We start from the raw sequence: 19,816 nt of genomic DNA, 5'->3' as shown, positions 1-19,816 counted from the left end.
TGCTCAATCCACTGAGTTACACCAGCCAGGGCTATACTTTACTGTTTGAATTTTGTTTCATCAGATGCCTGCAAAAACATTTCCAGTGAAGTCATTTGGAACTCAGACCCCTTCATCTTCGGCCTCAGCCCCCCCTCGACCCTGCCCGCCCTCCCCAGCCAGACCGTGGGCTCCATGAAACAGAAGCGGTCCGTTTCGTGCACCCTGGTGACTTCACGCGGCCTGGACACATCAGGAGGGCGATGTGTTTGTTGATCAAAGAAAACACCCAGGTTACTGGCGGTCTGGGTGACAGAGCCCCCCTCGGGTCTGCCAGTATCTCCCCTTCTCGCTTTAATAAGAGAACACATACATCCTGAGCACTTCGCCAGCCCGCTGCAGACGGTCTCCCAGCCCCGCTGCGGTCATGGAGCTCAGTCCTAGTTAATGGGACGGATGATAGCGAAAGTGATGTGTGCCACTTGGGAGCTGTGTGCTACCCTCCCTCTTTCCCTTTCCTCCAGGGCCCAGAGGTGGCTGTGATGGGGGAGCTGAAGCCACTGCCTTGGACTCGGACATGACAATGGCAGAGGCAGCCTATCAGTCCCAAGACAATTTCGTAGGGCACGGTTTCAGCTGCTGGAACAAAGGGCCCTGGAATACAGTGGCTCACGTGAGACAGCTTGCTTTTCTTCCTAGCAAGTGACCTGTTCATGCCCTAGACGCCCTGTGGGTATTTTAAAACAACACCAGCTTCATTCTGTGGGTTCCCGGATGCTCAGAGAGGCGCTGCAGACGTGCTCCCTGAAACGCCAGCCCAAGACGTCTCCAAGCGCTCTCCGTCTTTCTGTCACAGACACCAACACTTCCCTAAGGCTGGCCATGCCGGCACACGTCTCCCTGCGTTCTGCCTCCCTCTTCCCACCGTGTCCACCGGCTTTCAGAGTCCCTAGTCCTGCCGCCACAGGGGGAAGAGTCCTGTCGGTTCATTTCACTCATTCCTCTGTGCAGACTCAGAAAAGCCCAGCATCGGGCAGTGCAAATGCGCCAGAGCCTTGCTCGGCCCTCCTTCAGACCACACAAGAAGCAGAACTACTTCCAAAGAAGCCCCCAGGTACACTGAGGAGCCCCTCCCTCACACAGGCCAGGACCGAGTCAGCTGGGGTCGAAGGGCCCCCGGGACCAGCGGGGCAGGGAGACTGAACCACTGGCATTCGTGCCCCGAAGTGAGAGCCGACAATCTGGGCAGGAATCCGACCCAATGACCCCACCTCTGGGAAGGTGCCCCACTTGGGCTGTGCCCTCTGCAGGCTCTTGCCATGCAACAGGACATTTCTACGAGGCCATTCACCGCAGTGCCGTCTGTTTTGGCAGGTGGTGGCAAAGAAGCCAGGTGTCTGCCCACCGAGGACCAGGATCCACCCGTGAAATAGGGTGTGGCTTCGAGACCAACGACAGGAGAGCGGCCCCATGGGCCGCTGTCACAAGGCCTCTGAGGCACATTGTCATGTGAATCAAGCTACCAATGGGTCTCCGGCAGGCCACCTCTCATGAAATAAAGGGGAAAAGAAAAAGCAAGCGCGTTTGCATACATTAGCATAAAGAAACCCCGGAAGATACCAAAGAAAACCAAGGTAAGCGGTTACCTGAGGGTGGGTGGGGGAGGGGAATGGGCGGGGCAGGAGGGGACTTCTGCACATTTGTGTTCTCATGATCTCTCATTTCTGAACCATGTGAAAGTGTCACATCGTCAGGAAATTTTCATTTGGCAGAGAAAGATGATGACATGTCTCAGGAGTGAAAACGGCCCGCCCCGTCGCCTCGGCACCCCACTCAAAACCCTGCTCAGGTGGCGACAGTGAGAATGCTCACGGAGACTGCACGTGATTCCATCCCGGCCCTGCGCATGGCTCCAGCCACTACCGGACAGGGCGCTGGTGCCGGGAGAAGGGACTGCTGAGTCTGCTAGGGCCCAGCCCTCGGGCCTCCCGAGCAGGCGCCAGCCCCGCCCTTTCGGCAGGAGGGCCACAGAGGCTGTCAGGGAGCCAACCTGCCACCACTTCAGAAACATCTGCCCCCAAACCCAGAGCCCTGAGTGTGGGTCTCGGCGCTCCTTCATATGTGCGGCCTCATACCTTAGATTTGAGCAGCAAGTCGTCTTTGGTCACCTCCCCTATAGAATCAAGGTGAGGGCAAAGGTCCCTGGAGTCCCCCATCCTGGTCTGGTCTCACCTTCGGGAAAACACAGGAGTCCTGGGTAAGACTCCGCAGCCATTGCTCAGGGCAGGTGGGGGGCTAGTGGTCACGTGCACGACCCTGGCCTCAAGGCCTGGCTCAGCTGCACCATCAGCCGGACTTCTCTAGGCCTCCCGCTCCTTGCCGGGGCACTGGGGTGAGGAGAACCCCACCCCCGGGCTGCTCGGAGGCATCCCCCAGAGTCAGGGATGCTGTGGGCCTACCTCTGTGTACCGCGACTGTCCCAGGAAGCGGCCAACATCCACATTCTCTGTTGACAGCCGACAGTGGAGGGCTGGATGGAGCGAGAGGCCTTGGGCAGGAACCCTGTGGGGATAAATGAGTGTATTTGAGTACTTCCACCATTTTCAAATCACTCAGCACCGACCAGCGGTGCCTGTGGACCCTTCCCGAGCTGCTGCTAGGCATCGCCTCTGTGCTTCCCAAGAGGGGAGACGTGCAGGCTCTGCAGAACAGGGTCACGGGGCCACTGCAGCCATCGCTGCCCGTGGCTGCCACTGCCCTGTCGCCCTCAGGACAGAAGGCTCAGTCCCTTCCGTGCATGCCACTGGAACTGTCAGCTCATCTTCTGAGCCTCCCAATGACCCCATGCTGCTCAGAATCCCTGACCCCCAAGTCCTGAGCGACCCCAGGCTACAGGCGTAACCAGGGTCATCCACAGGTCACCACGGCCCCCCTTCCTCAGTGGGCCACCATCTCCAGAACAGACAATTAGAAGCTAACATTTTAAATGGCCACATGACAATGACAGGGTTCAAGGTTCTAAATTCCAAACCTCCACCTGAAGCCAAATTTTTAGGGGTTTTTTTTCACCTTTTGCGCTGCGGTCAAGTGCGCTGGATTGCCACTTAGACCGCACCATTTTGAGCTTCAATATGTGGTTTCTTTGCTGTCATTTAAGGGTCTTTGGTATGTGCCCCATGTGTCCAGCTACATGGCGGGGCCAGGTTATGAGCTCAAGGCCCAGTGCCACGAATGGTGCCCAGGACAAGGATGACGGTGACAGGCCCACTCCTGATTCACACCTGCAGTCAGACCACTTACGTTCCTGCAACTTCAGATTTAACAGAAAGAACCCTGCAGCTAACAACCCTCTGTCCCCCGCCGCCCATTTTTACCACTGCAGAGATGCACCCGGAGCCTGAGGAAATGGGGGTCTTGGCCAAGGTCGGCGCTCAGCTGTAAGCAGTGGGCAGGGGCCTGATTGGCCGGTCTGGGGCACCAGGGCCCAGCCGGCCTTGGCCATGAAGGAGCAGGTGGCTGATATTCTAGGATCTGCTGCCACATCGATCTTTACCACATATTCTTATTTTTGTTTATTTATAATCCATTAACGAATTTTTAAAACTTTTGATCCCCTGACTGGTGTGGCTCAGTTGGTGGGGTGTTTTTCAGCAAAGTGAAAGGCTGCAGGTTGGATTTCCGGTCGGGGCACGTGCCTGGGGTGCAGGTTCAGTCCCCAACTGGGGGCGTCCGAGAGGCAACTGATCGATGTTTCTCTCTCTCTCTCTTTCTCCCTCCCTTCCACTCTCTCTCAAAATAAATAAATAAAATCTTTAAAGAAGATTCTTAGCTGAAGGGCCCCATGAAACAACCTTGGCCTGCTTCCAGCTTGCCAACCCCAGTTCTAAAGCACTGTGCTGTAGGGTGTCCCCCAAAGCAGCCCGATCACAGGCGTTCCGCACCCCACTGCACACCAGTCACCACCAGTTTATTTTTTTGTTGTAATTTTCCACCACCATGTATCCTTCCCAATCCTCTCCCCACTCCACCCCGGCCCCCGTCACCACCAGTGTAAATGAGGCAAATAGCAAAGAACAGTGCAGAAGGTTCACTCCGCTCCAGGCTGTGTCTAAGTAATTGAGGGGGTGCGCAGAGGCAGGGCACAGAGCCCCCCACTGCAGCGCTGCTTCTGACCGGGGCCCCTGCACGAGGCCCCAGCGCACGACAGGCAGCCGGGAAAACCATGGCACAGCCGCACACCGTGGTGCTGCGGAGCCACTGAAAACCACGGGCGTGCACAGCAAGCTTTTTTATAAGGAGAAAGAGTAAACTCTACCGAGAAAAGGCATAGTGCAGTCGACACCTAAACCAGTAAGTCACTTACTGCCAGGCTGCACATGACTGTCTGCGCTGCCCTTTCACACGAGTGACAGCACTCGGGTTTGTTGGCACCAGCCGCCCCGCGAGCACGTGGGTGATGCCTTGCACCCCGAAATCACATTGCAAGGGCCACGGCCTCACTAGGCAATAGGAATTTCTAGCTCCATTATAGTTTTATGTGGTCCAATTTCTATCACCCAGGGTTATTTCTGTCTGCAGTCACGCACTGCATAATGACTTTTGGCCAGTGATGGACCACAGACAGGACGGTGGCCGCCTGGGGCAGAAGGTGAGGCTGCACTGCAAAGAGGCAAGAGGAACATGTCTGCGGTGTTGGAATGTTCTAGATCTCGACTGGGATGGGATCTAACCAGGTCAAATCTCAGGAAATATATCTTCAAAGTGCATGCATTGTATTGAATGTGTTGTAAGTGAAATTGATTGAAAGCACTTTAAGCCCCAAATCGCCTACAGTGACAGACCAGCTCAGTGGTTGTCTAGGGCTGGGATGGGGAGGCAGACGGGTGCCATTCCTCAACACTCTTCGAAAGGGTACAGTTTATTGGGTATGAATTACACGTAAACCCCTCCCCCCCTGGTTTAAAACCCTGAAGGAAAAAACCCTACACTTTAAACACACGACGGAGACTTACATTATCTGTACAGATAAGACTCAGAGGACGGTGAATAATGAAAGCAAGTGGCACCACCTCACACCCAGTGGCACGGCTACTACGAAAACCAGCGACGACAGGGTGGGACAAGGCTAGGGGGGACGAGGGGACGCTGGAGGTCTGCGCACTGTCGCCGGAACACAGGTGCGGCCCCCACTACAGGAGCCGGGCGGAAGCACCTGGGAAGTTAGGCACAGAACCACCAGGCGGTGCAGCGAGCGCACTCCGGGCCGGCCTCGGAAGCAGTGACTTGAGAAGACTTTTGTGTGCCCTTGTTCCTGGCAGCACTGTTCTCAGTAGCTGAAGGTGGAAGCCACCCATGTGTCCGTCGAAAGGTAAACAGATAGAACCTGGTCCATACACTCAACAGAATATTGCGCAGCCTTAAAAAGGAGACTCTGACACCGGCTACCACCCCAATGACCCCTGAAAACATTCTGCTCAGCACAGAAGCCAAACACGCAGTGCAAAGGCTGTGGGATTCCCTCCCGTAGACGCTGACCAGTACGCTTAAAATGATGGTGATGGTTATATGTGTTTAACCACAATTTTTAAATGCTTAGTGGTTTCTTTTTTTAAGTTGTAGAAAGATAGCCTTGGCTGGGTGACTCGGTTGGAGCATCATCTCGTACCCCAAAAGGTTGCAGGTTCAATTCCTAGTCGAGGAGTATCTGGGAGGCAACCAATCGATGTTTCTCTCTCAAATCAAGAGACATATCCTCAGGCGAGGATTTTAAAAAATGAAGTTGCAGAAGGATACATATAGTATGATATCATAAAGCAGATTTGAAAGTGCTGGGCAGGGAGAGAGATTATGAGGTATTCACTGGCAGGATAGATGCTGGTCCCGTTAGGTGCCCTGCCACGCTGCACGCTTACCTCTGTCCTCTCTCACCCTTCAGGTCCCAGCTGCACTGTCCCCTGACCAGCAAAGGCGTCTGCTGGCCACCCCGCTGAAAGCGATGCCACCCTTCCCACTACCCTCGCTCCCAAGGAAGGCCCCCTGTCTGTCCTGGCACGGATGAGTGTGCCCTGGAACCATGGGACAAATTCCACTTTCTGGTTGTTGAATGCCTGTCTCCAGTCAAGAATGTAAGCATCCTGAGGGCAGGATCTATTCGGTCCACAGCTGCATCCAAACGACACAGAGCAGCCCCTCAGGCATACATAGTAACTTCCCAGTGGATATTTAATGAGTGGGTCGAAAGGGCAAAATGCTCTAAAACACTATTATAGTCCAGTTCCATTTTGGTGAATGATTTCGTTTCTTTGGACACAGAAAGGATGTTATCATTTCTGGGAGGGGGAATCAAGTGATTTTTATTCCCTCCTCTTTTGCTTGTCTGCATTTTCTGCAATGAATTTGTGTTGCTTTTGGAATACTGCCTACGACCTGATAAATTTGGTTATTCCTGACGTTTCAAAAGGAAGAAGTGAGTGTGCATGGCTTCCTTGGGCCTCCTCCTGGGGCTGCCCTTGCTTTTCCCCAGGCCCCTGAGAACTCTCTGGGGGGACAGAAGTTCTCCCCCAGGAGCTCCCCAGGCCCACAGAGTGTGAACAGGACATGTGGGGTCAGTTTTGGAGAAGGGTCAGCAGCACCTGTGAGGCCCTGGAAGCTCGGCCACGGAGGAGCCTGGGTGAAGGCCTGAAAGTACAACTTTCACTTTTACTATGTGCTTCATTCAAGAGCGATCTGCTTTTTTTTTTTCTTTTTGAAAATTTTATGTACTTATTTTAGAAAGAGGGGAAGGGAGAGAGAAAGAGAAGGAGAGAAACATTAATGTGTGAGAGTAACATTGATTGGTTGCCTCTTGTGCACCCCCAGCTGGGGACCTGGCCCACAACCCAGGCACATGCCCTGACTGGGAATCGAACCTGTGACATTTCGGTTCACAGGCCAGCACTCAGTGCACTGAGCCACACCAGCCAGGGTTGATCTGCTCTTAACACCTTTGTTTTGCTTCACTCATGTCTGTGTTGGATTAAAATTTCTTATCTTCTCCTACCTATCCTGAAAGTAGCAAAAGATATTTTTGTTTGGTTTTAACACAATTAAAATACATCTCTGTAGAAGCTGGAAAACAGAGACAAACATAAAATGAAATATAAATCACCTGTAATACTATTACACAGAAAAAAAGATGGTGACCGCTGGGGTTAAGCCTTGTTCCTATGCATGAGCACACAATTTTGAAAACGAAACTAGAATATAACAGATCATTTTTGTATACTGACTTTGGGTTTATATCACACGCGTTTCTCATATCACTAAGTTTCTTTTCAAAAACTTCATTTCTAGTGGCTGAATACTATTATAGCAAATCTAACTTAAACCTCACTTAACTACTTTCCCGCCGTTGCGCGCTGGGTTTTGTGTCTACGTTATGCCATTGAACAACCCAGGCATGTGCCCTGACTGGGAATTGAACCCGTGACCCTTTGGTTTGCAGCCCATGCTCAATCCACTGAGCTATACCAGCCAGGGCCCTTTGAGGACCTTTTTCATCCAGGAATACAATAACAAAAAAAGTTGCTCAGTGTGATATCAGGTAGGACACAGGGGTCATGACGTTTTTGGTCAATAACCACTGAATACTCAGCATGATGTGGGCGGGTGCACCCGTAAATTACCCATCATGAAATGGACAAATGTGTCGATTCTTCAAAAAAAAAAATCACTGAAGCTGAATGCAGCCTCTCCCAACAACACCAGCTGGCACACTGCTGCAGATGGGTATATCACCTAGTGGGGGGAGCCTGTTACAAGAAGGGGCCCACCCTCCAGAAGATAATTTCAGGTTTTTTCAGGTCTCCCTCATATTTGGAAACTTAAGTCTTTGACTATATTTCTGACCAAAAGAAAAATTACTGAGTCAAAATGGATATTTTGAAGGCTCCAGGTATATACTGACAAATGGTTCTCCAGAAAAATTACGTAAACTTATCTGCATACTGCTCTGACTGGTGTGGCTCAACTGGCTGGAGTGTTGTTCATAAACCGAAGGGCCGCGGGTTGGACTCGGGCCGGACACGTGCCTGGGCTGCAGACTCGATCCCCCACTGCAGCATGCGAGAGGCCACCCAGTGATGTTCCTCTCCCTCTCGTCCTCCCTGCCTTCCCTTCTCTCTGAGTTAATAAATAAATAAATAGGATTATTTAAAACGTCAGTGTCTATGGAGGGGAACAGTGGAGTGGTGGCGCTCCAGACTGTGGGTGGTTCATGTTCCACATGCAGGACCTGAAACACGAGAAGTGCACGCATCTGCAAGGACGGCACCTCACCTACCTCAGCTGTCTACAGGTTTCCACGCTGCTTTATCTGGTATCGAACCAACACGGGGCGCTGAGACTTGGGTGGTGGAAACGAGCCGGGCGTGGGTCTCGCCCTCATGGGGCTCAGAGTTCCGTATTCAACGCCAGGCTACATGCATGCAGTGGGGATGTTACAATTCCCAACGGCAGCTGCCTTTTACCATGTTGCCACATGCCAGTGTCCACACACATTAACCCTGGAGTTGACAGTAATTACGGAAAGCAGTCGGAGAGAGAACGAGCCCTGCGTTCGGCTCCTCGCTCCTGTCCCTCGCGAGCCGTGTGTCTTTAGCTAAATCCCTTGGTCCTCAGTTACCTCGCCCAGGAAGTGGGACAGAGCCAGCACCCTGGTTGACTGGGAGGGTGGTGAGACAACAACAGGGAGGACCGAGCGCAATGACTTCTGGTCACGGGGACCCTCAGGATGGCTCAGAGTTCGTATTTATCTGCCTACCAAGAATGCTCAAAAACCGTTTAGCACTATGATCTGTCTTACTGGCCATGGTTTATAGATCAGCAAACTCAGGGTGCTAGGAATGTTATGTCACAGGCCCAAGGGCACCTCCCATCAGCTTTTCACTCAGGCTTCCATTGCCCAGGGCAGCCAGGCCCACCAGCCCAGCCAAGAAATGCACAATGGGGGCCAAGCGTGACCCACAGCAGGTGCCTAATGCACGGGAGTTTTAATTCTCAGTGCTACTTTCTAAGATCCAAGCTCACCCCCTGGGGCTTTGGACATCAAAGTAAAGCCAGGACATGAAACGTCAGGGAATAGAGCAAATCCTTAAACAGCTTTCCTGTTCCTAGGCCACCAGCACTTCTGCTCCCAACAACCCGATTCCCCTTCTCCACGCAGACAAAGGGCACTCAACAGACATGACAGAATTGGATCCTGGATTAATGGGGAAAAGAGCATCAGTGGGACAACTGAGAAATGTATTTTGGATGGAATGTGCCCCTCAAATTTCTACATTGAAGCCCTAGCCCCCAGGATCTCAGAATGCAATCTTATCAGAGACAGGATCTTCAAACAGGTGAGTGAATACAAATGAGGTCTTTAGGGTGGACCTTAAGCCAGTCTCATTGCTGTCCTTATCAGAGGGGGACATCTGGACAGACAGGAGGCACCAACTCGCCCAGGGAAGAGACCACGTGAGGACACAGCGAGAAGGTGGCTGACAACAAGCCAAGGGAGAGAGGCCTCAGAAAAAAACAAAGCTAGTTGACACCTTGATCTTGAGCTTCCAGGCTCCAGAACTGTGAGGAAATTGATTTCTGTTGTTTAAGTCACCCAGCCAGCAGTTCTTCATGGTAGCCTAGCAGACTGATAAGGCATTATGTCAACACTGACATTTCTGAAGATGGAGACTGTTTTCTGGTTATGTGTTTTCAGATGATTTCCCCTGAAATATTTAGGGGCAAACTATTCTTACATGGGGAACATACTCTTACATGGATCCGCAATAATAATGATAATAATAATGGGTACACAGAGAGTAGATAGGCTAAAATGTTAATAATTGCTGCACTAGGTGAAGGCTATGAATGGGATTTCATTCTATTATTCTGGTAACTTTTCTGTGAGTCTGGGTTTTTTCAAAAGAGAAACTTTAAAAAAATTCCTTTTTTTTTTCCGTTTAAGGTGGGAGCAGGAAGCGGTCTTTGGAAAAGGAAACCCTAGGTCAACAGTGGGAGATCCAGGACCCAGTGCCCCTTCCGAGCCAAGCGAGAGGCCGGCCTACACTCTCCCAGGTGAGCACCGCTGTTCCTCACCCAACAGAGGACACTCTGAGATGGGAAGCTACTCGCCCAAGGTCACACGGCGAGGAAGTGACAGAGCTGGAATTGAGCCAGGCTTGTCTGCCTGCACAGCCCTTCCCACCCTGCCCCCTGTGCAAATAAACAGAATGCACACAGGAGGCATTTAATAAAGACAGAGGGGGGAAGAAGCCCGCTCTGCTGAGAGAGCTGGATCCTGGGAACAGGCCCTCTTGTGAGCAGCTGGTCCACTGGACTGTGCTGCTGGAGTCAGGGAGGTGCCTGCCCACCGTGCCGGCCAGAGGCGTGGCACCTTCACCGCTTCACCGCAGTGACCCCAGAGTGCCTCTCTGTCCTGACCCACCAGGACTGCCTGCTTCTTCTCTTGGGGATGAGAAAGCAGAAGGAAAGGAGGCAGGCTGGCAGGTCTGGCAAAGTGCCCACCCACTCAGAGCCTGGGTGAGGCTTCTGAGACGCTTCATCCTAGATAAGGGCAGGCACTCTGTCCTCCCCGGGGCCAGCACTGATCGAGGGGAAAGTACCTCCCCAGGGACACACCCATCAGGCAGCACGGCCAGGCCTGGCACCAGCTGCTGAGACCAGGCCGCAGGTGCCCATTACTCATCGTTTTCCTGGAGGTTCTGGCTACATCCTCCTTGCAGCCAGAAGGGAGCAGAGTTCCTTAGGATAGGAAAGATGATGCTACCAAGCCCCCACCAATACAAGGGCACCCCCTGACTCGGTCCCCACAACTGCACCCCTCTGGTACCCCTTTCCCTCCCTCCTGCCCTCTTTTCTCCAGTTGACTTCCAAGCAATTCCATTTTCCCTAAATCCCCAACACAACACACTCCCTCCTCTAACCTAGTCTTCATTCACTGAGAGTCCACCACCCTCCTGACTCTCAGAGTAGATCTCTGAGCTTCTTCCTGCCTTGGCAAGCCCTGCTTCCCACACACTTCCAGTTGTCCCCACTGGCCTTAGCCACTCTGTCCCCGCCCTAATAGCCCCTTGAACTGGACTGACACTCAGAGAACTCACTAAATCTTCAGAACCTCCCTGGGGGTTCGCAACATTGGAAGCTAAATCCACTTCCACCTCCACCACTAAAGGAGGAATGACAGACTCAGAGAGGCAGATGAACTGGCTGGAAGTCACACAGCTACTAAACAGCTTTTGCCCAAGGCCAAAAGGCTGTTCTGAGATGTCCCGAGTCTATCTGAGAAGGCCATTTTCTCATCCCTGGGGAAAGAACAAGGATCTTAGAGGAGGATGTTCCAGAAAGAAGTAAGGCATTCCAGAAATGCTGCCCAGCTTCAGAATGATCTTCAGGAGAGGGAACCAAAAGCAGCTTCCATCAGCACATCCCCGCAGCCAATGAGCTGCAACGAGAGCAGCCACAGTCAGCATGTACTGAGCGGTCACCGTGCCAGGTGCTGTGCAGAACACGCAGCAAAGGTGGTCCTCCAACTGGTCCCTGCTCCACCTTCCAGCTGTGTGACCTGAAGCACGCACCGCTTCCCTGAACCCAGGTGAACCCAGGTACTCTCGTTTGCAAAATGAAGAATAACTGAATCCACTTCATTGGCTGGTTGGGCGAGTTCTGTGAGATCCTGCTTATCCCAGGACCTGCCACCTAATGAGCGCTTAGTAAGAGTAGTGCTTTCAAAGGAAAGCACCGGCCTATAATGAGAGAGGGAAAACTACTATTTAAGGGGTTCCTAAAAGCCTTCGAAGCCACTATTCATGCATTTAGTTATTTCCTAAGTGTTTGTCGATGCCCATACTTCAAATACACTCAATCCTCACAGCATCCTCGGGGTGGAAGGGGGAAAGGGCAGAGCGACGGTCCTCGTGGCAAAGGACGCGAACGCAAGGCCCCTAAAAGCTCCAGAAAGGCGGTGGGCAAACACCCGAGGAGGGAGGGGCCCTAGGGGTTCAAAACATCAGACGCGCCTCTCCTCGGGGAGAAGTGTTTGGGTGTCATTTTTAGCTGGGCAGTCGGAGTTGGGACTTCAATTCAGCACCACTAATAAGTGGTCATCTTTTGTCCTTAAAGGAAAAAATACACGCCAGGGCCCAGACCCGGGGGAAATAAATGTCAGCGCCCCGAAACGCGACACGCATGCTTTCAACGCGGAATCGGACCCTAGAGAATAAAAGAGATGGCGGCTCCTGTCCCTCAGGAGCATCGAGTCCCCGGGGGCTCGAAGTGGGTCGAGGGGACACTCGAGGACCCCCTGGGCGCCGGCCGGAGGAGGGGTGGGGTGACGGTGGCCGGGGGGTTCCCGGGTTCCGCTCACCTGGCCGCGGCGTTTAGCGCACTTGGCAGGGCCAGGCACTCCGATGGCAGGGAGCAGGGCCGGCGTCGTCCCTGCCCAAGAGGCCCGGCCCCCCGAAGCAGCCGGCAGCAGCCTGAAACTCACCTGCCGTCGCTACCAAGCCACCGCTGCTTGTCAGTCAAACGCACCCTCCGCGGCGCCGTGCAGGGTCGTGTGCCCTAGCAGCCCCGCCCCGCCCCCTCTCCCTTATCGCCCAATCGGGAGGGGCCCACGCCATTGATGGGGGCGTGGCCAAATGGGCGGTGCGAGAAAGGTGGAGCTAGGAGCACTAGGGGCGGGCCCGGCGGAGCTGGCGCTCTGACAGCACTGCTGTGCGCCGGAAGCAGACCAGGCCACAGTGCTGCTGGGCAGCGGCCGGGCCGCCGGGCCGGACCGCGGGGCTGTACCGACCATGCCGGTCACCGGGAAGACTTTCCGTCGGCGCCGGGCCGACTCGGAGTCGGAGGAAGATGAACAGGACTCAAAAGAGGTTCGGTGCGTTTGGAGCGGGATTTCCCCTGGGCAGAAAAAGCGAAGCCGGTTTAGAGACTCATCACGAATCAGGCTCCCCCTTCACAACATTGGTAGCTGTGAGCCGTTGTTGTTGTCCCCTTCTGCGGACGAAGAAAGTGGGGCTTCTAGAAATCGGGGCTTCCGCCACGCCCAGGGCCTCATCACTGGAAGAGGTGTCCTAGGGACGGGAAATGCATCTGATTCCCGGTGGGTCTAGGCGCCCCTTCGCCTCCTGGACCAATGAGGCGGCGACTCGGCAGCCGGCTAGGGTACCAGTCGAAGCTGCTGTTTGACTCCGAGTTCCGCAGAGGGTCTCTCAACGTTGCCTTTTTTTTTTTTCAGATTAAAACTAGAAGAAACCCGAGAGGTGCAGAACATGAGGAAGAGGCCCAACGGAGTGAGGTGGGTACCGTAGGGGGATCCGGAGGAGAAGGAGATGGGCATGATAGACACATCCCCGCTCCGGTCGCCATCAGCGAGTATCTCCTGAGACGTAGCCCCTTTTCTTGGCACACTGTCCACTTTCCACTACCCTGGAAGAGGCTCAGCGTTCCTTGACAACGTTTATCTGGGAGATGGCCTGAGTTGTGCGGTCGTGAGGCTTGCTCCAGAGGTGCAGAAACAGGTCACCAACTCGTGTTTTTATTGCACCCAATTAACTATGGAAGCGCATCGAGTTTGGCAAATTTAGAAGAGTTTAGTCAAGAAAACAAACAGCACCCATAATTCACTCCTCCAGAGATAGCCAGTGTTAATATTTAATGTTCTTCCCTGTCTTTTTTTTTTAATAAATTCTTTTTTTAAAGATTTTTATTTATTTATTTATCTTTAGAGGGGAAGGAGAGAGGGAGAGAAACATCAATGTATGGTTGCCGTTTTTGTGCGTCCCCTGCTGGGAGTTGGCCTGCAGGGAACTGGACTACAACCCAGGCATGTGCCCTGACTGGGAATCGAACCGCGATCCTCTGGTTCGCAGGCCCGCACTCAGTCCACTGAGCTACACCAGCCAGGGCCTAATGTTCTTCCCTGTCTTTATTCTTTCTCCCTTTTGAGAAGGATGGTGAGAACTGTTACTCTATGCTGTTTTCATCTCATTATGACCTTGGAGACATTCATTCACATTCACATTGTGTGTTATTTTCCCCAAAACTTTTCTAATGGCTACATAATACTCCACCACAAGTGTGTACCACAATTTAACTAATTCCCTATTTGGGGACCTGTAGGTCATCTTGTAAGTCTTCATCAGATAAGACTGCAGTAATAGTATTTTCCTACATTTGTCTTTACCTTTAGTTTTCCTGAAAGCAAAATCTTAGAAATGAGATTTCCAAGCCAAGATAATGCTAAATGGCTTTATCAAAACCTTCCCGCCTCCCCCACCCCCGGCATCTAGGTGTGTGTTGAGCCCTTTTATTCTTGTAGGCCTTTCTGGCTGACTTTGGTGCCCACCCCTCAAATCTCGCCCTTGCCCTAATGTGGCAGTTTACAAATATCCTGAGCATTCCTTCTGATCTCTGAATGGTGCGGCTCCCCACTCCCTCCCTTTCCCTTTTGGTTTTGCTCAGTGCCGTGGCCTTGCTGGTGGGAGAGAAGGTACAAGAAGAAGCCACTCTAGCGGTGAGTCACGGGGTCCTCCTTGCGCAGTGGGAAGGTGTGGATGCTCTTCAGTGGATGATTGTGTTTTCTTAAGAAAATCTGCTGCCAGTTACCTAGATGTTTCTTCTCAACCGTGTTGGCTTGCTGCAGGATGATCCCTTTCAGATGAAGACAGGCGGCATGGTGGACATGAAGAAACTGAAGGAAAGAGGCAAAGATAAGTAAGTCCAGGACGCGCTGAGATACAAACTCACCTGCAGCCCCTGCTGGGACCTCAGCGCCCCCAGAGACGTGGGGCCTGCAGCAGTTGGGGCTTTCGTGGCACATCTTCAGGTACCCTTTGTGCTGTGCAAAGGGTGTGTAGTTTAGAAGCAAAACTAAAACTCTTTAAAGGTGAGCTTAGAGAGATGTGGGCACACTGCTTTTGGAAAGGTGCGTTGCTTACTATCTTTCAAATCCGTATGGAGGTTTTATTTTTCTTAGAAAACATAAAAGCACAATTATAAAAATACTACATACAAAAGTAAAAAATAAAAGTATCTGCTGCTTCCCCTAGAGCAATCTCCAGAGGCCTGCAGTTTGCTCACATATGTTTACTGACATGTATTTTCCCCCCAGCCATGACGGGGATATTACACGTTTTTGTTGCGTACCTGTTTCGTTGGTATAACACACAACTCAGCCTCACCGAGTTGTGACTTCACGGCTCCACTTCACGGTTCTCTCCTTTTAGGATCAGTGAAGAGGAAGACCTGCACCTGGGGACGTCCTTTTCGGCAGAAACCAACCGAAGGGACGAGGATGCTGACATGTAGGTGCCAATGCGTTGAGCTGTGAGCGATCAGGGGTCGCTCACACAATTCGGGACAGTTAGTGACAGATGACATTTTTAGAGTTTTCCAAAGACATCAGGGGAGCTCTCTTGGCCTACTTCCCAGGCTTGAGAACTTAAAAAAAGACTCTGAAAAGTCCCTTAAAAGTGGTTCTTGAGACTTACTTTCTTTGACTAGTAATATTTCCCCCAGACATTGCAGGGGTAAACCCTGGATTGCCTGCTTTTGAGTTTGCCAACAAGGCTGTGAAACAAACAACCACTCTCCCCCATTGTCTCTCTGTCTTTGAAGAGCCTTACCTAGAATAACGCCTACAGATTGGTGGGACACGATCTTGTGACATAGATCGTCACTTTACATTGTACATTTTAGCTCACAAAAACACACAGGGTGGTGTTACTTTTCTCACCTCTCCATGGACTGATGAAGACTTCATCACGGACCGTCACCGCCCCGTGGGCCAGGGCTGGGGACTGTCACCACCCCGTGGGCCAGGACTGGGGTCTACTAATTTAAAAGATGCATATGGTGAACCTCCTGCCTCTCCCTGAGACCCATGGGTTTCTTGTTTCAGGATGAAGTATATTGAAACGGAGCTGAAGAAGAGAAAAGGGATCGTGGAACACGAAGAACAGAAGGTGAAGGCCAAGAACGCAGAGGACTGCCTTTACGAACTCCCAGAAAGCATCCGCGTCTCCTCGGCGAAGAAGACGGAGGAGATGCTTTCCAACCAGATGCTGAGCGGCATCCCCGAGGTGGACCTCGGCATCGAGTGCGTTTCAGGCCCCTGCTCTCCCCTCTCTCCTGCCCTGGGGCCTGCGGAGGGGCTCTCTGCTTTCCAGTTCAGGGTCAGGGGGACAGCTTCTTCCCTGTCTCCTTGGAAGCCCACATGAGCTCTGTTCTGTCTCATGGGCTGAGATGGCTGACCCCAGGAGTTTCCCTGAAGTGTAGGTCAGAATATATGATAAAGACACGTAAGGGACCCTGTCTGCTGAAAGCAAAAGTGTTTTTGTGTAGCTCTTCAGCTGCGCTTGTGGAACCCCGCGTTCCTCTGTTCTGTTCCAGCAGGAGCAATGTGGAGGCCTCACCCTCGCCTCCCCACAGCCCTCCCCGCGGTTCACCACAGAGCACCTGCTCTGTAAGGGGCTGGCCCTGGAGGAGGTGCCATGGCCAGAGTCATCCTCGGGGGCAGAGGCAGCTGGAGGCCTCTGGGTTTCATCTCTCCGGGCCTTTCTAGCTTTGAGCCTTACGTAGGCTGTTCCTTTCCTTCCTGGAGGCTCAGTCTCCTCTTGATCAGAAGAGACTAACCCACACCCCCAATAGCCTGGAGAGCTCCCCAGGAGTGCGGCTGTGAAGGAGCGGTAGACTGTGCAGAGCTGTGCCCAGAGGAAGATGGTGTCCTTGCTCAGTGGTGGGCTGCCCGCCTCGCCGCTCGCTTCCGTCTGAGGGCCAAAGGCACAGTGACCTAACTCGTGGCCTGGCTCCTTTCTCCCCTAGTGCTAAAATTAAAAACATCATTTCCACGGAGGACGCCAAGGCCCGGCTGCTGGCAGAGCAGCAGAACAAGAAGAAAGACAGCGAGACGTCCTTCGTGCCCACCAACATGGCGGTGAACTACGTGCAGCACAACCGATGTGAGCCCCTCTGCGGAAGCAGCCCTGCCCTGGCCCTGCCCCTTTGGTGTGAGGCCCCCGGGTTTCCCTGTTCTGTCTGACATGTCCCCTGGTCTCTTGGTTCAGTTTATCATGAGGAGCTCAACGCCCCGATACGGAGAAACAAAGAAGAGCCCAAAGCACGCCCGTTGAGAGTGGGTGACACAGAGAAGCCAGAGCCTGACCGTGAGTACAGCGGTGGCCACAAGGCTGCCTGCAGTGGTTGCATCGCTCAAGGGCCCTCGGAGACAGGGTGGGACGCGGCGGGGCTGGTGCTCAGGCTTGGTGGCCAGGGTAGCGGGGATTTAGTCTGCGCTCTGGGCCATGGCCTTGCACCTTCCCTTTTGTAAGCCTCAGTTTTCTCATCTACAAAATGGGAAGAGGAAGAGTAAAGCCAGCCACTGAGGGTTGCTCTGAGGACTCATTGGGCTGTCAAATACGGGGTCGCAAAAAATTTGAGAATTTCAATAAACAAAAACAAATGAAAAATCATTCATAATTGTACCACCTAAAGGCTACCACTGTTAACATTGTTACATAAAACCCTCAGACTTTTTAAAAAGGATTTTATTCCTTGATTTCCAGAGAGAGGGGGAGGGAGGGAGAAAGAGAGAGAGAAACATCAGTGTGTGGTTGGCTGTCACACGCCCCCGACTGGAGACCTGGCTGCAGCCCAGGCATGTGCCCTGACTGGGAACCAAACCCGTGACCTTTCAATTCTCAGGTTGGCGTCCAGCCCCCTGAGCCACACTAGCCAGGGCCAGACTTTTTTTTAACATTCACATATAGGAAACATTGCATGTACACTTACAGGGAGGCCGTAGTGTTTTACTCAGTAGTCCGCCCTGCGTGTCTCTCCATGTCAGTAAAGTAAGTGCCTATTTTCTCTTTCAAAGACCGAGTCATGTTCCTTTGGAAAGACAGGTGCGCTGTGGTCTGACCATTCCACTCTGGCTGGGCACGTCGCCTGCTTCCCACGTGTCCCCGTTGAAACATGCTCTGATGCTCATTCTTGGCTACATCACGTTCTTAGACCGCGTTCTGAGAAGTTGCCAAATGAGCCCCGAGAGGTGGAGCGCTCCTGTTCCCCCCCAGGAGCATCTGCCAGGCCCCCCACGGATGCCCACGCCGGGTGTTGTCTTTCCGTCGACAGTGGGATGGCTCTAGGAGAGGCAGACTCTGCTGAGGCTCCTACGAAGCCGCCTGTTCCTCTCATTCTTCCTTCTTATTTGGGAAAGTAACATCTTGGTGTTGTGGCCTTTGATTCCCAAAGAGCTTTGTGTTGAACACGTGGTGAGCGAGGACTTCTGAGTCTCCAGACTGGGGTTTTGCCCTCAGCCAGTCCTCACTGTCTGAGTGACTTTGAGCTAGTCACCTAATCTCTCTAAGCAAGATGGCAACATGCCCCTGCTGGGGTTGCCGTGAGGGCCAGAGGACGTCGTGCCTAAAAGGATTTAGTGCCATTCCTGGGGCAGAGTCAGACTCAACAAAGCCACACCTGTCACCCAATCTAATGCTGATGGTGGTGTGTTTTGGCCAGCACCCGACTCCACCGTATGGCTGTTTTCAGTCACCCAATAACAAGCATTTGCTGAGGTCCTACTATGCTTCTGTGCAGTAGGGTGGGCACGGGGGTTCCTGCACAGAATGGCCTTTGCCTATGTGGACGTGAAGCCTGTCAGTGACCTCCAGCCCGGCAAACAGCTTTTCCTCTTTTCCTTCCCAGGGTCCCCCCCGAACCGCAAGCGTCCTGCTAATGAGAAGGCCACTGATGACTATCATTATGAGAAGTTCAAGAAGATGAACAGGCGATACTGAGGGAGGCCAAAGCGGGGAGGTGTGGAATGGATGTAAATAGCACAGGCTGTCATCCTCAGGGGGCCAGCCTCCTGGACGGAGGCCTGGACGGAGGCCTGGACGGAGGCCTGGACGTCGGCTCGAAGGCTCACAGGCAGTTCCGAGAATAGGCTCTTGGTCCCGCTGCTCACCTGCTGGGTTCTTCGAGCTCTGAATTCATAACCTTTTAAAGCAAAACAATATGTTTTTTTTAAATTTGGGGTCAAACTGTTCTTGTGAGCATTATTAAATCTTGTATGTAAATATGTTGCCTTTTTTGTAACTTTTGCCCTGCCTCAGGAGGAAACAGCCATGTGTTGAGGGTGAGATACTACCCTTTAAATTGTGCCCTTATTGTCATGTGTGTCATTGTATCTGCGACTTCCAATTATCTGGCGCGGGGTTGAGCAACACAGCCGTCACTGTTTCCAGCAGAGACAGCCAGGATGGGATTGAAGGGACCGGTATTTTCTGACTTTTACAGAGTCGCCTGTTTCTTTTCCTTAAGAGGGAAAATCACGTGTCGCTAACACTTCCGCACTGCACTTCGGTATTAAACGTGAAACGAATCCAGCCTTGTCGCTCGCGTGGTGCCTGCTCGCAGCAACAGTCGGGCAGTGTGTGCAGAGCCCAGGAGAGGGCAGCTCAAATGCAAAACTGAGTTACTGAGCAAGAGCTGCCGGTTCGTTCAGGAGACACAGACAGGCTTCAGCCTGTTAGCGGTCAAGGATGGTGCCACTTGTGCTGTCATTTTTCCTGAGGCATTTGAACAGTTTGGGGTGAGGGAAAGACAGGGCGGGCGGCTCCGGGGCCGATGTACACGTGCTTTGTGGTTACTGAAGTTTTGGGTTTGGAGTTGGATCTGATCCCTGCTCCCAGCTTCTTATGTCCCTGGCCAAATCCCCGTCCCTCAGCGCCTTGGTTTTCCCTGCCCCTCATCTGCCACGCGGAGATTGCTTTTTCATGCACTTTTTTCCTGC

At 52.7% G+C, this 19,816-nt stretch overlaps 2 protein-coding genes across 5 annotated transcripts in view; one reads left to right on the top strand and one right to left on the bottom strand.

Annotated features, from left to right (window-relative positions):
- The window catches only part of USP20 (ubiquitin specific peptidase 20), a 33,632-nt gene extending 21,040 nt beyond the window's left edge, over positions 1-12,592 (bottom strand). For 3 of the 4 annotated variants that reach the window (XR_005065087.1, XM_037036982.1, XM_037036984.1), the window contains exons 1-3: positions 12,386-12,592; positions 2,439-2,541; positions 2,115-2,211 (exon numbers count right to left, since the gene is read on the bottom strand). Coding sequence is in view for 3 of the 4 variants with exons in the window: in XM_037036982.1 (XP_036892877.1) it covers positions 2,115-2,195 (81 nt within the window). In the remaining variant the exon portion in view is untranslated. The remainder of the gene's footprint in view (positions 1-2,114; positions 2,212-2,438; positions 2,542-12,385) is intronic. The other variant, XM_037036983.1, reaches the window with a different exon arrangement.
- A 144-nt stretch (positions 12,593-12,736) lies between these two features.
- On the top strand, positions 12,737-19,019 carry CUNH9orf78 (chromosome unknown C9orf78 homolog). Its single transcript, XM_037036999.1, has 9 exons — positions 12,737-12,898; positions 13,259-13,318; positions 14,485-14,536; positions 14,666-14,736; positions 15,249-15,326; positions 15,923-16,120; positions 16,846-16,982; positions 17,088-17,186; positions 18,727-19,019. Exons 1-9 carry the CDS (start codon positions 12,816-12,818, stop codon positions 18,816-18,818), a joined length of 870 nt encoding a protein of 289 aa, XP_036892894.1. The 5' UTR covers positions 12,737-12,815; the 3' UTR covers positions 18,819-19,019.
- The last annotated feature ends 797 nt before the right edge of the window (positions 19,020-19,816 follow it).

The sequence above is a fragment of the Sturnira hondurensis genome, unplaced genomic scaffold, assembly GCF_014824575.4.
Source record: "Sturnira hondurensis isolate 20B ecotype Veracruz unplaced genomic scaffold, ASM1482457v3 Scaffold0022908, whole genome shotgun sequence".
Classification (NCBI taxonomy): domain Eukaryota; kingdom Metazoa; phylum Chordata; class Mammalia; order Chiroptera; family Phyllostomidae; genus Sturnira; species Sturnira hondurensis.
Note: the sequence above shows the minus strand (reverse complement) of the source record. Positions and strands in the feature narration are given on the sequence as shown.

Excerpts from the sequence above, each read along its gene's own strand:
- CUNH9orf78 (XM_037036999.1), top strand. The coding sequence starts at position 12,816 with ATGCCGGTCACCGGGAAGACTTTCCGTCGGCGCCGGGCCGACTCGGAG. Across the intron at positions 12,899-13,258 it reads CAGGACTCAAAAGAGGTTCG|ATTAAAACTAGAAGAAACCC; the intron begins GTGCGTTTGGAG and ends TTTTTTTTTCAG. Across the intron at positions 15,327-15,922 it reads AGGGACGAGGATGCTGACAT|GATGAAGTATATTGAAACGG; the intron begins GTAGGTGCCAAT and ends TTCTTGTTTCAG.